Consider the following 14,221-nt stretch of genomic DNA (forward strand, 5'->3'; position numbering starts at 1 on the left):
TGGCTAGAATCAAGATCCTACAATATGAATTTCCTGGGGAACGAGAGGTAGGTTATTAAGAGCAACTGTAAGTGATTTTGGGATTTTAAAAGTATTGACAGCTTTGCCAGATGTCTTAGAGGTTTGAAAGGTAATTTAAATCTTTTTAGAGGTTGGAACCTATTTTTCTAAGTTAGAACATTTTATTTTGCCAGAAATCAATTGGAATTAATCAAAACAATGGTCTCCTAAGGATGAAAAAGGGGTTAAACGTGTGTGTGTGTGTGTGTCAGGTTTCGGTTTTAAACTCAACAAGACTGCAGAGACCCTGTAATTACATCCTTTCAATTTCTAAATATTCAGATCACAGTGTTCTCGGGCCCGGGTTGTGAATTTTCTGTCTATATAGAAAGCCAGGATGAGGTATGTAGTAATTTAGTACCATTGAATCCATTTAAAGACTTTATCATCGCGTGGTCCGAGTCTTTGTGATTTTCCTATGTAATTTTCCATCTCTCGGCTGAGCATTGGTTGTGTACTTGAGCAAGATTGTTCAGTACCTCCCCACACTAAAGCCTTTCTCTTCAGCAGTTCCAGAGGAGAGAATCGGGTCCCCGTGGGACTTGCAGCTGCCGAGGTTATTGTAGTAGCAACATCCTGATACACCACTCACCTTTCTCCAGTCCTAGATCCAGGAGTTGGAGTAGGACGGTGTGCATGTTTGATACACTAAAGATGGCTTTATCTGCTGCATAGTATTGTCCTTAAAAGGCTCCTGAAATCAAACTGATCAAATAGGTCAACGGTTTACATGACCGTAGCAGGAGAATTGGTCAGACATATTTGTCTCGAGTTGTAAATGAACAAGGTCTGGCCTCACATGCGTTTTCACTTGAGTTCCTTTACTCAGGTTAACTTGGTGAGACTCAGAAGAATAGAGGGAAAAAAAAAAAAAGGGGGAAAAAATCTCATGTAATACTTTCAGAATTAGGCTCATAATAATCCATTTAAGAGGCTTAAAATTATCCAGCAGTTAGTACTCGTAAACCTGAGAGTACGAGGAAACTCCTTACTGTTGCAGGACTTTTGACTTTGCTGTGTTTTCTTTGCAGGGTCTCGGTATGTCTGGTGGCAGCCAGGCTGGCTTGGGGACCCCTTCATCCAGGCAGTATGCACGACAGAAAATAACTCGCGTAAACCTCAGGGACTTCATCTTCTACATGGAACAGGAAAGAGAAATGAGCCATTCTCTCCTGCTCTATCGAGCTTTGCTTAAATAAAGCCAAGAATTGTACTGATTTCTCCATACAGAAGCTCAACTTGCATTGAAAAGCTGTCATTTTAATGTGCCTTCTATTTTTTTCAGAAGTCAATGTTCCAGTAATTTTGTTTTGTAAAATTGTCACATGCAATAAATCCCCTTTATGTAAAAAAAAAAAAAATACTATAAAAAACACAAAAAAAAATGTGCAAAAGGTTTTCAAGTGTTAAATCCACAGATACAACCAACATCAAAGTCTTGCTCCACTTGGCCATTTTAGGTAAGGCTGAAGTAGCTGTCGTTGAAGTGACGCAAATGGGAAGACTGCGGCAATGGCTCACCTAAACCATCCCACGGCAAGGAGGATTGGGACCTAACCGTGGTGTCAACCTGTATGTTCACGTACGGTGCTGGTTTTGTTTTCTTCTTAGTTTTACTAGCACTCTTTCCACTCACTAGCCATGGCGATACCTGTTGTTATTTTAGATGAGTTGTAATTGCAGTTTTTTGCACAGCGAAGAGAATAGCCACTGCACACGCTCACAGATTTTATACATTTAGGATTTTTGCTTTTACTGCACAGCTCATTTCCTGAGTCAATTGCTGAACCAAATCCGAAGTGTGTGAAATCTGTGTGTTTGGGTCCCAGCTTAGTTACCTTGACTAGCTTCCAGTTGTTTTCTAAAGCTCTTCAACCTTTTGCACATTTGTAGCAACTGGTTAGTAACATGATTCAAAGTTGCATTTTATTTTCTAAAAAATATGTTAATTTATTTATTGCAAAGAGTATGGTTTAATGGTGGTTTTAAAAGAGAGTATTGTTCAGTAAAGATTTTAGAGTATTCTATATGGATTTTTAAAGTCACTGTTAAGTTTTTTGGGGCCACTTCCACTCTTGGAGAATCCCAAGAGCAGGGGCGACCCCCGGCAGCCCGGTGCCGTGGGGCTGGCAGGGCAGCGCCACGTGGGACTGGCGATGCCTTTGCCTGGGACGATTGGACCCGAGGACTCCAGTCCAGAGAGGCTCATGAATAAGCGTGTGACTTTAAGCATAATGAGTAGTTTTAAGTACTTAAAGGTGGGATGAATGCTTTTTAAACACTTTGCTGAATTGGAATTTAAGAGGCCTGCACTAAAGCCAAGTGAAGTTTAGTGTGAGTCTTTTAAATGGCATGGGGATAGGAATATTGAGCAGGCAGGTGGGCACAAGTTGTACTTCAGACATAACAGTATTATCAGTAACCATGGAAGGGAGACATTTGCTTATTTATCTTTTCAATTTTTACTATGTTATGCTTGCCACTTTTTTGAGGCAATATTTTTTTTTTGATGGGAAACCATAGTGAAAGCACAAATAGAACTATTTGTCCAATAGTTTTAAAAACAAAAGTTTTAATTATTTTTTAAGGTTTATGAAAAGCAGAAGAAAATTTATACTGCTGCTATTTAGCCAAAAGATTATTCATAAGGTATTTAAGGCCAGGAAGTGTAAAATTATGTTTTAAATGTATTGATAATTTGTACATATTGTTTATAAAGGCCTTGTGTTTATTAGAATTACGTTATTTTGATGATTTCTGTACATACTCGTAAATACCCCCAATTTGTGTGAAAACATACTCCCTTATTTGTACTTATTTTGTAAAGAAATAAAACAATTTACTAAAGTAACACATCGAGTGACATACAGTATTAATTTATCAAACATGAATTTCACATTGTCTTGTAGTTCTTAAGCACTGTTCAGAAACATTTTGCATTAAAATATTAACAGAATACCCACAAAGAAATATTAAAACCAAATACTTCAATGTTTTGTTGTGCTGATTCTTATCCCTTGTCAAACATCTAATAAAATTGTCAACAAACCTCGATGTAATTAATACAGTGAATGAATGCACTCAACAGTTGCTTTCTCAAAAGCGATTAGTCCAGTAAGCACAACATAACATTCTCTTTCGCTTTCTTTCCGAGACGTGGGAGCACAGTGGTGTAACAGGGTTGTACACAAAGTGCTAGTGAAAACTCGTGTTCTTCAAGCCAGTTTCAGTGCTCAGCAACAGCGAATTGGAACAATTTTGTTCAATCGAATTAGGTGAAAAACCGGGCTGCATTTACTTTTTGGCCTGCATAACAAAACCATTTGCTGGCTGCGCACCACAGCTTTGCTGGAGTTTCTATGGTAGTTTAAAACCTGTATTAGCGATGCTGAGCAATGTTCTTAATTAAGTTATGTTGCTACGGTTTAAGGCCAGAAGTAAAAATTCAAATCAGTTTTTGCTGATATTGCTGCCTAAAAATATAGGGAAATAAGTAAAAAAGATATAAATGAAACTGTAATAAACTTTAAATAAGTGACCTGAAGTTACTAACTAAAAGAACATGTCCTAGCTTAACTTTTTTTTTTAAAAAAAAAGGCATATTTCTTCTAACGAAGTGATTGTTTCCACATGTCTTCCTTGCCTTAGCGCTATTTTGCAGTCAATGTTGTGATGTCATGGCTCAAACTTTCCATCTCAAGTTCACATTTAACTTGGCTGGCGCAGCCTGGAACCCTTTACGATGCCACTGTAGCAAGCTGCCCTAAGTACTGGAGCTGCTTTATTGAGCTATAAAAAAAAATACGGTAAACACCAAACTGAAGAAAAACAAACCAACCAACCACAAATAACTTGCAATGTTCTACGCCTATCTAAAAGCATCATCCTGCTTCCAAGGTGGCGGGGGCCGCCTGCCTGCACCTTCGGCGGGAGCTGGACGTGCTCAGCACTCGGCGGGGACTCGGCGCCTGCAGACAGCCCCGGCAGACCTGAGTATCAGTGGCAGAACTGGGCCCCTGTGATTAAATGTAAACGTGAGGTGTTGGCCTTTCTCCCCTGGCTGAGAGGTAACGAACGGAGAGTGTGCGCCACCGACGAGCGCTCAGCCGCGCTCCTGCGGGCTCTCCCGGTGCGGGAGGGCAGGACAGAAGTGTATGTCGGCTAAATCAAGAAGCCGAACAGATTATTTAAGGATACTTTGAACTGAAAGTAAACTCAACGTCTGAAAGTAATAAATAAACCACTTTTTTTTTTTTTTTTTTTTTTCCTTTTTGTAAGACATGGCTACATTAAGCTGAATGGATAAAGGCCAGAGGAGACGCAATCAAAAATTCTCACCTCTTTCAAACAACATGGGAGATACAGTGAGTGTTCCACCCTACTTGCTTATTTTTGATCATTTACTTTACAGAAATGTTTATGGCATGAAGTACTGTATAAGAAATGTGCATACACAAATACATGACAATTATACGTTAAGTTCTTTACAATATTAAATGTATAATATACAATTCTACAGATATCTTACATACAAAGGTGAATGTTGTGCCATATATTCAAATATGGCAATGCCTAGCAACTTTAGAATGTTGTACAAGTATAAAACCACAAAATAAAATAACTTTACAACTCTTTTAAAGTAGACAGATTTGCTCAACTGTTCTGCTAAGTTAGCAGGCCAACACGTATCGGCTAAGATTTCCAGAAGAGATCTTCGAGTTGGGTAACCAAGATAGAAAACACCTGCAGAGGTCCGATTTTCCACGGACAGGTATCCAGCCCTTTTCCAAAAATTAGACCCCTGCCTAGGTTGTGCCTTGGATAGTCAGTACAGCTCATCACTTTTGAAAATAATAGTCTTAAACACGATTTTTGTTATTTTGCCCTATTGTAATCGTTTGGCATGAAAGAATCGTTGACCACTTAGTACTCTGTCCCTTGTTCCATACGGCCGTATTTATGCATCTAAAAAGAGTTTTAAAATTCAGCATCTACAACAGTATTCTATAAATTAACGTGGGCGAAACTGAATTGTGATTAACACATGAATTAGTTATTGAGGACCCAATCATGCTAAACAGCAATAAACAGGATTTAGCAGAATGCTATTTATAACCTTGCACCTGCAAGCACGGTGCCGTCTCCTGAGTTAGGAAGCCCTGCAAGTCAGAGTCGATGCCGATGCGGGGGGAGCAGTAACCCCCTGCAGACAGCGGGCTCGGTTACAGAGAAAACTGTGCAGATGGAGGGCAGCTACGGAATCGGTACTGTAATCATAGTTTAAAATAACAGGGAAAACAATCGAAACCAAAGGTGGACTGCTTTCATCGGACAATGGCAGTAGAGGGTTTTAACATCTTTTTGCAAAAATTCCAGACCCATAAAGAGTAGGCTCGTGCAAAATTCTTAATGTTTCCTCCTAAATGTGGGCTTGTAACATGGTTAGTAAGTAACAAGGGGTGACAGAGCTTGCTTGGCAGAACCACGCTTCTTGGCTGATGCAAAACATTTAACAGTTTCTGAGTCAAAACAAGACTGGCTTTAAGAGAACTATAGCTCCACGTCAGGTATGTGACCCTCGTGTGATGGTGGATGGCATTTCATTTTGTGCTTCCAGATCCCTACTTTTGCAAATATTGCCTTAACTGGCCTTGCCAAATTTTTTGTCGCTTTTTTGTTTCGTCTGTTGTGGGGGTTTTTTTAGTACTGAGCACCAGTTGACTATAAATTGGTCCTTTTCTGGTTCTGGATTCTGTCCAGAGAGAGATATTTCAGTTGGAAATGTTGTATAAAAATAAGCCATTTGCTAGCATGAGTGAGTACAATCACAGAAGTGTAATGTAATGTATGGAGGTGTAAAGCACGCCTGATATGAAGGAGGTGCGGCAGTCAGGGAAGATACTCAGTGCAGTTTTTAGTGTACCATCTTCCTCGCCCAGGTGCCCACTTCCACGCGTCACAGCATCGGGGTATCGTTGGAAAGGCTGACAGAGCCGTTTCTCCTGCTGATCTATTCAAATTGCGTTAACTGGTCTTTCTGCAGAAGTCCGATCTAGGGTCAGGGGTTTGTGAAGCTTTGCCTTTTTCACCACCACAGCTGTTCAGCCCAAAGTACATTCCCAGCAGGCCTGGTACGCTGAGCATGCTCAGGAATTTCATCGTGAAAAACAGACAACTGGTTTTTCAAATGCATTTCATGGCTGGCTATGTGACAGGTAGTTTCAGAATACCACTAATTGGCAACATAAAGTCAAAATCTGTTTGCTAATACTGTTTTGCAAATCCTTAGTGTTTCACATAAGGGACTATTAAACGCTTCTACGGTTACAAAGGAGTACGGGTAGGGTCTAGTCCAGGGGCTCCTGTTTTATTCTGATTGTTGGGGTAGGTTGTGGTCGTCTGTCTTCGCGACACAGCACGTATTCACTGAACTGAGAGGAATCCACCCCACCACCGCATGAAGCTGCCACGTTAAATCCCTTCTGAAATAATCTTTCGAGCACCTGCAATGTGGGGGGAAAAAAATCAGATTATTATTTAGCAAATTTTAGTGATAAAAGCATTCAGAGGCACCGGATCTAAATGATGGATTTAGTCTTTCGAGTCCTTGTTGAATGAATATTATTCAGCTATAATTCTATAACTTATTCTTAAATGACTACACTGTGATTAAAGTCTCGCTCTCAGCAAACCTCTGTAGAAAACAAAAATTAATCAAACAAATAAGTACTCTGCAGAGCAGCTTAGTACACTATATAGTAAAAACCGGACTGCGGTTATATTGATGCTCTCTCTTACTGCTTATAGAAAGCTACGCAGGGTTTAAGTCGTAATAAGAAGTGCCCATTATTCATCAGTAATATGAACAGTCTTACAGAAAGTGGCTGAAAACATTTCTCAGCTCTTCTTTGGCAGATGAAAATGTATCAGGAGCCTGAGTGACACTTCTACCAGATCTTCACGGAAATCGCAGCTGTGATTTTCCCTTGCTGGAAGGGAGCGCTGCTTTTAGCAAAGCACGGCAGGGACGGGGTGTGGAGCCAAGACATGGACAATAGGGAAATGTTCTGGCCCAGAAAGAGGTTAATTTGTATTGCCCAAATATGTATTTTCTCTTTCTCCTTCTAAAGAAAAGTTGGTGCAATTTAGATGCATAAATTTAAGGAGCCCAGAGGCAACTTTAATTTCTGAGACTGTCACACAGCACATTACCCTAGGATATACTGATCTTGGCAATATGATCGGGGCCGTGTTTTCACATGCGTGAGCGTGTTGATATACGGTTTCCCAGCAGAGCAGGATGCACGCAGACTTTGCTCAGCATTGGGTGAGAGCCGATGCCAGATCCACCTTCGGCAGATCTGCAACGCAGAACCCACCGGAGGAGATGCCATGCTGCCTCCCTCCCGCCGGCTGCTCTCCTGAGTCCAGGGCAGCAGCCTGGAAAGATGGTTCCTGTGTTTTCTCTGCTGATAAATGCCACCAAGGGGAGCAGCCTGCACTGTTCTGGAACAGTCTCGCCAAGGTGCTGTATCTGTTGCTACAGCACGCGGGCCCACCGCGCTGGGCAGTGAGCCTGATGACTGACTAACCCTGCTGAACCTGGGGACACCAGCATCCCATGGGGCAGCTGTCTGCCACCCGCAGCGCCAGGGTAAAAACTTGTTCACTCAGCCTAGAGAAGTCTCTAAGCAATACGCCAGCCTTCGGACGGAGTCAACTCGTACACTTTCAGGGGTTTATAGAAAGAATTTTATGTTTTTCTGGGTTTTACTGGCCCTGCGAGCACTTCAGCAGTTCCCCCTGCTGCAGCAGTCCTTGGAAGCCTGATGTTTCCAGATCCGCACTACAGATCTGCACACCAGCCCGCTGCCCTCGCACACAGACGCACGTGAGGCCACGGTGCACTTCTTAGCGCACCATTCCTTGTGCCTGAATGTTGGCTTTGCTTTCTCCAGAAGCACCAGCTTGGAGCCTTTATGAAGGGTAGCTGATCTCAAAGGGACAGCTGTGTCCCAGCTGGTGTCGCAGTGCAAGGCAAACCACGGCAGCAGCACGTGCTGGTCTTAATCCGTGGGAATCCCCCTTTGAGGTCACCTGTGCTACCCATCTGCATTTTAATCCGCGGTAACTAAAACCTTGTACTTGCTACCCTGGCTGCTGAGGAGAGGCGAAGGAGCGGAGCTGCTCTAGCACAGCTTTGCCTAAGCCGTGCTGAATCTGCGGGGAATCCGCTTGCCTGAGGAGCTCTGCCTGGCCCTGGGACACAGGGACTAAACGTTCTCAGAAAGTCTCATCTGCCAAATCTCACTGACTTTTGCCCTGATTTTTATATACTGTAAGAAAGGTGTAGAACTGAAAGACCAAAAAAGCACTCCAGTGTCTGGAGGAAAAACGAACCTGGAGAGATTAAAAGAAGGGGCGGGAGAGCGGTTATCAAAATACATTCAAAAGAGAGAGAGAGAAAGGTTACAACTCGTATTTGTCTGGGCTGCATGCAGCCCGTAGGACAGAAATGGGCTGCAGACCCTAACACTTGTGCCTGCTCAAATAAGGCGGCAGGAGTCTGGGAGGGAAGGAGGGGTAAGATGTTGTCAGACTGCTGTTTCACAGGCTAGAGTGTATTTTGACTGTATTACGTACCCCTGTTCCTAGACCCAGCAAGACAAAGACGAGAGGCAACCCAGCCACAGGAAAGGAGGCTTCTTCCATTTAACTGGACAGCAAAACAGCGGATTGACAGGTAAGATTTCAGAGAGAGACGTGACTTCAAAATCCTTGCTAAAATTTTTTTTTACAATCAATTTGCTTGTAAGACAAAACAAGCAGAGGGGTGCCCTTGGCTTGCCTCGGTCCAAAGCCGTGGAAGGCTGCACGCTCTGTACCGAGCCAGCTCTCTGCAGCCAGACAATCCAGGTAGACATTACACCTTAGAGCACCGCACGCAGAACAAAGCGATCAGTTTTTGCTACCTACGCGCTTGAAGGACTAGACTGCAGGCTATAATCTAGTGTTAAAAACCTTGGTATCATCAATTTTCTCAGCAAGAAACAAAACAGGCCAAATCCTGTAAACAATGCAGAGAATGTTTAAATACTGTCGAGTTTTAAGTGTAACTTGGATGAAGTTGAGCTCAGGTCTATGGAGAAAGGCTGCCGAAGGCTGCTTCCACGTGCGCTGAGCACTGTTTGTATGCGCCAGTGCGTACACAAGACTGAACGGCACGTGGAACATGCACAGATTTAAAGGCCATTTAGTGAATTCGGCTCTATGCACGTTACTTTTTCTGAAGGTACGATACAGACAGAGGGAAACCAGCGAGTATCTCTGAATCGAATCAGAGCTACTTTCCTGTAAATCTCCAAAGAGAATATGCCAAGAAGTAAGTGAGTATCAGCTGTGATTCTCCTACATACAGGGAGACTGACACACAATATTAAACACAGGATTTGTGCTAGGATTTAATATACCCTGTCTTCCAGTATTCCAAGCACATCTGATTTTGTTGGAAGGTTTTCCAAATGGAAACATGATACTTCACTTACTGCATTTCATTTAAATTTTGCAGAATACTAACAAATACATTTTTAATTATGAAGACTCGATGTTCGACATATACAAGCGTCACAGAATTTTCTCTAAGGTAAGCTCATGTATCTCAAGCAGAACCTGTTGCAAGGAATTGAAAAAACTGTCAGTTTTAAGAAAACTCTATACCTATATGTAATTACATATATATGGGTATTACATTCAGAGTTACTATATTTTTTTGGCTAGCACTACCTAATCAGTGTGGACATTCTTTGTTTTACATGCACAGTTTTTGACACAAAACATTTCATGAAAATATGTTCCAAAGATCCAAAGGATCTATAAATACTGCAATTGTGCTACCAAATACATTCAGCGGGGCACAGGGAGACAAAAGCGATGCACCTCAGCAAACAGCAGGCAGACTTACTGTGTCACTCTTTGAGATTCTTTGGAAATGATTCTGCTCTTCCAACCACCTCCCCTCCCAACCCGTCTCCCGTAAGTCTGTGCATTTGCTCCACTGTGCTTCCAACTTCTGACTTAATCTTGTTTTGCCAAAAAATCCTGGGAAGGGGAAGGGCAGCAGCTAAGCACTGACCAGAGTCCATCAGAGCCAATGATAATTAGCTGCTGATTTCATCAGCCTTTGGTCTCAGCAACGCATCATTTTCCAGAAAGTGTTTGAAAACACTTTCTATTAATTATATAGTAAAATGATGTAATTTAGTAAAATGATGTAATTTAATAATATTATTTACACTGCAGACTCTTTGACAGAATTTTTTTTCACAACATGAACATGCGAAGAGACTCTTTGATTCTGTCTGAATTTTGACTGAATTCAAAACACATTCAAATAATCACAATAATTAGCATTAAACTTTTACTACAAGCACACATTTCCTGCCAGTACGCCACCTCGGATAAAACAGAGCCGAGTGCTAAGCCATGTGGGCATCCAGCACTTGGACTGGCGGCTTGCAGTGCTGAGCCCCTCAGCAGCTCGCAGTGACCCTCGTTTGTTTTAGTTTTTCTAATTTCTTGCATGCACCTATCACATGAACAGCATGGCTGAGACATGAACACGCTTCCCTGTCCACTCACCTTAGCTAAACTGCAGCTGCTCCCTTCTCCACCCAGCACAGTGATGAATTCCAGTGACGGCCTCCGACCCACCTCCAGCCGCCTATTTTTGGGGCAGCCCACTCTAAACCTTGCCAAACATGACATTGCTAAGGACTGTGCAAAATTAACCACAGGCATCGGACTGTTGAAAGTTCAACCAAATCAAACACTTGGAAGTCTTGAACCAAAAACTCCCCAAAAATAGCTAGATTTAGAATGGTTTCAGACAAAAGCGTCTATTGGTGCACAATGCACCAGGGAACGCTGCCCAGAGGCATCAGTGTCAAATGCAGGTTGTTAAAACAGCTCCATCCACCTTTACGTGTTCTGGAAACTGAGGGTCTCCCAAAAACGTTGTCAGCTGGCAGCCTGGGGGATGGAGGGCGCCTCAGCATGCTGCGCAGTAACACCACAGGTGAGCAAGGGCTCCAGGCTCCTGCCCTCCCCTGCTATTACGCCTCCCTCCCCAACCTGTCTGGCCAGCCTGTCCCACGGGCCAGTTCTTCTGCGGGTATTTGCCCACAGGGAGCTTTATCAGGACCACTATGGCATTTCCCACAGCCCAGTTAATGTCTGCAGCCACAGCCCATCTGCAGGGGACGGTAACTTTGGAAATATTCCCCTATAGGTTGATTTCACGTTCCGTAATACAAGTGTCTGCAGCGTAATTTAAAGGCATATGTGCAAAAACCAAGAGCTCTGTTTTGCCCTTGTTAATTAAGGGACAAGTAAACAGCATCATCACCAGCATTCCTTCTCCGCAGCCCAAGGATGGCTACAACACCAAAGCTTTGGCGCAGTGGCGGTCATCCCTTGTGAAATGGCATTTCTTGCCCATGAGGCTGCTGCCTAAACACAAGCCACCTATTTATTTCTGCTACCATCCACCTATCTGTCCAGTTATCTTCTTTTGTTTCAGATGTTTAATTTTAAACCTAATGTCAAAACTCTGAGTATAAAATGAAATACATTTTGTTTAAAATACTCTGGGCAATTTTTATAGAACATCCTTTTGAAAAAAAAAAAAAAAAAAAAGTGCAGAGATCAATTTTTTTAAGTCCATCCCGCAGGCACCATCATTTAATTATGAGTGAGACATAAATTATGCATTTACACATTGTTGCATTTTCTATAAAATGGTGTGGAGATTTTTTTTTTGTAGTTTTTGGAACTCTCTCTTTCTTCCTGGGGGCACTTTGGAGGAAAAAAAAACTGCTGCAGGCTATACATTGATGAAAAAATTAGCATTTATCAGTATAACACCATTATGAGACCAGCATGGCACTAACATACACAAAATCTAAATCTAGTTTTCTGCTTAGACTTAGGAAAACCTGAAAGACTGTGATCTCACCAGGCAGAAAATGTCTCCTTGCAGTATAAGCACTGAAGGTAATTGGGCAGAAGCAAATAATTTGCATATAATTGAACAAGAAATAATAAAAAAAACACCCCAGCAAACAGATGAGCCAGCACCGAAAGGACATTACCTGCACTGAATTCAACCGGCAGTATCCATTCAAAGGAAACCTAATAACATGGGTAGGGTCCTGGTTCCAGCCTGCATTTACGGAGTTGCACATGACGTCCCCAGTCTCCGGGAAGATCTCTTCTATTAAAGCTTTCTCCCCGCTCAATGCAATTCTTTCCCCCAGATCTGGAGTCACTCTTACGACCAAGCAGTCACAAGGCTGGAAATGTTTCCTTTGTTCTTTCTCTTGTTTCCATCGCTCAAGTTCCTTAATCATTGGCTGCAGCTGGTAATACTTTGCTTCTTCATATAAAAGATTAAAGTCCTGGGAAAAAAAAAAAGAAGAGAGGGAGAGAGAGAAACTAGAAATGCTTATAGTTCTTTTCTAAAAATGAGTATTTTCCTGTTTGACCTACTTAGGCTTATGTATTGTCAGCAAGAGTGCAAAGGCAACAGGTATCCACATACTTTGTCTTCGTCTTACACCTACACAGAAAACCACACCGTGTTAGTGTTGAATCTATTTGAGCTGACCGTGAAGTTCCCATTGCACTGAATTATTCTTTCATTTATGATCCCACAAGCTCAATGCCAGAAGGCTTTACTTTTGGATTAAGAAATCAAAATCACTGGTTGCAATAAGCAAAGCCTGCTGATGTAAGAGAAGATGTCCTGAGCCCCAATCTGCACTCTTGGCCTCAGATACTCACTTCTGATCTTACAACAGAGTGTCTCGGGCTTCGCTGTCACCTCTCGCACACATGTTATGAGACAGAGATGTCGGTTCAGCTTCACTTTTCACCTGTCTGCTGAGTCTGAAATTCCGCTCAGCTTCTCCCTGCGTTTCATGATTATTCATGTATTTAAAGCATACTTTGGAGCCTGGTAAATTATACAGAGGTAGTGACCATCCTGCTGGCTGGGAGCTCAGCTATGCATTCCAACAACTTAAAAGAAACAGCTCTCCCCAGCCATTTGTCCCCCAGCTTGCTTGGGCTTTGGGCAATTCAAATTCCCAGTTTGATGCAATTCCCCGTTTATTGACTGAGATGTCTTCTGCACATCCTGCTTAATAACTTTTCATCAGATTTCCAGCAGATCTTCCCACCTCAGCTTAAACACGTGAGAGTATGTTGAGGCAAAGGGTGTCAGCAGCCCCCCGACCCGAGGAAGCAGCCGTGCCCACCAGACCAAGCCAAAGAAAGGGGGAAGGCCCCAGCAGGCAGTTTGCTTACACTGGCTCACCAGCTCCTTCAGCCCCCCGAAGGGAAGAGGAGCAACAAGAGCACAGCACCAGCTCCTCTCTGCAAAGACCTGCCGTTTGCTTTCCTGGCTCCTACACCTGCTTACAGATGGAAATGCTGCACCGCAGGCACAGTGAATGCATTTTGAGGAGTATGCTGCAGGTCAGCACCTGGACAGAAAGGCCCATTCTCCACCACTGCAATGCAATGAAGTGAAAAATCAAAAGAGTGAAATGACTTGGAATGATTTGGACTGGAAAGAAGGGCACGACAAGAAGTAACGGGAAACGAGCACCAAAATTGCATGAAAAACAATGGCAGTGCTGCTGCTCCAGGACTCGGGGAAGAGGGGAAATCAAAGGCCAATGAACATGCAGCACAAAAAGGTGCAACTCTTCATAGAGGCTTGGAATTAACCTGCAAAATCTGCTGCTGCAGGATACTGTTGAACCAAAGCAGTTAGCTCTGTTCAAATTTGGCACCACAGACCCACCCCCGCAGTGGAGAGGTGCTCCTTCACCCCAGGGCTGCCTGCAGCCTGGAGATGTATGAATATTCACGGTGACACCGGCAAGGTTATCACATTACAAAAGGGACATCCAATCCTTTACATCTCTTTGATGTCTAGTAAGGCTGGGACAACACACACACACACACACACACACCACTAAGGGAGAAAAAAGGACTGGAGAAGGCACAGAGAGGAAAAAGGGATAAGAGCAAGCCGGAAGAAATGGCACACTCCTGGGAAGTAGCTGGAAGATGAAAAACAACAGGAAGATTAAAG

General features: G+C 42.8%; 2 protein-coding genes across 4 annotated transcripts in view; one reads left to right on the plus strand and one right to left on the minus strand.

Moving 5' to 3' along the window:
- LOC119157640 (transcription initiation factor TFIID subunit 4-like) overlaps positions 1-2,911 on the plus strand; it is a 146,358-nt gene extending 143,447 nt beyond the window's left edge. The window contains exon 15 of the mRNA XM_037408707.1: positions 1,092-2,911. Within this exon, the coding sequence (XP_037264604.1) occupies positions 1,092-1,259 (168 nt within the window). The 3' untranslated portion in view covers positions 1,260-2,911. The remainder of the gene's footprint in view (positions 1-1,091) is intronic.
- A 742-nt stretch (positions 2,912-3,653) lies between these two features.
- Positions 3,654-14,221, minus strand: part of KCTD15 (potassium channel tetramerization domain containing 15) — a 45,558-nt gene continuing 34,990 nt past the window's right edge. For all 3 annotated transcript variants that reach the window (XM_037408709.1, XM_037408708.1, XM_037408710.1), the window contains 2 exons: positions 12,210-12,515; positions 3,654-6,563 (listed from right to left, as the gene is read on the minus strand). In XM_037408709.1, the coding sequence (XP_037264606.1) occupies positions 6,408-6,563; positions 12,210-12,515 (462 nt within the window). In that variant the 3' untranslated portion in view covers positions 3,654-6,407. The remainder of the gene's footprint in view (positions 6,564-12,209; positions 12,516-14,221) is intronic.

The sequence above is a fragment of the Falco rusticolus genome, chromosome 15 (assembly GCF_015220075.1).
Source record: "Falco rusticolus isolate bFalRus1 chromosome 15, bFalRus1.pri, whole genome shotgun sequence".
NCBI classification, from domain to species: Eukaryota; Metazoa; Chordata; class Aves; order Falconiformes; family Falconidae; genus Falco; species Falco rusticolus.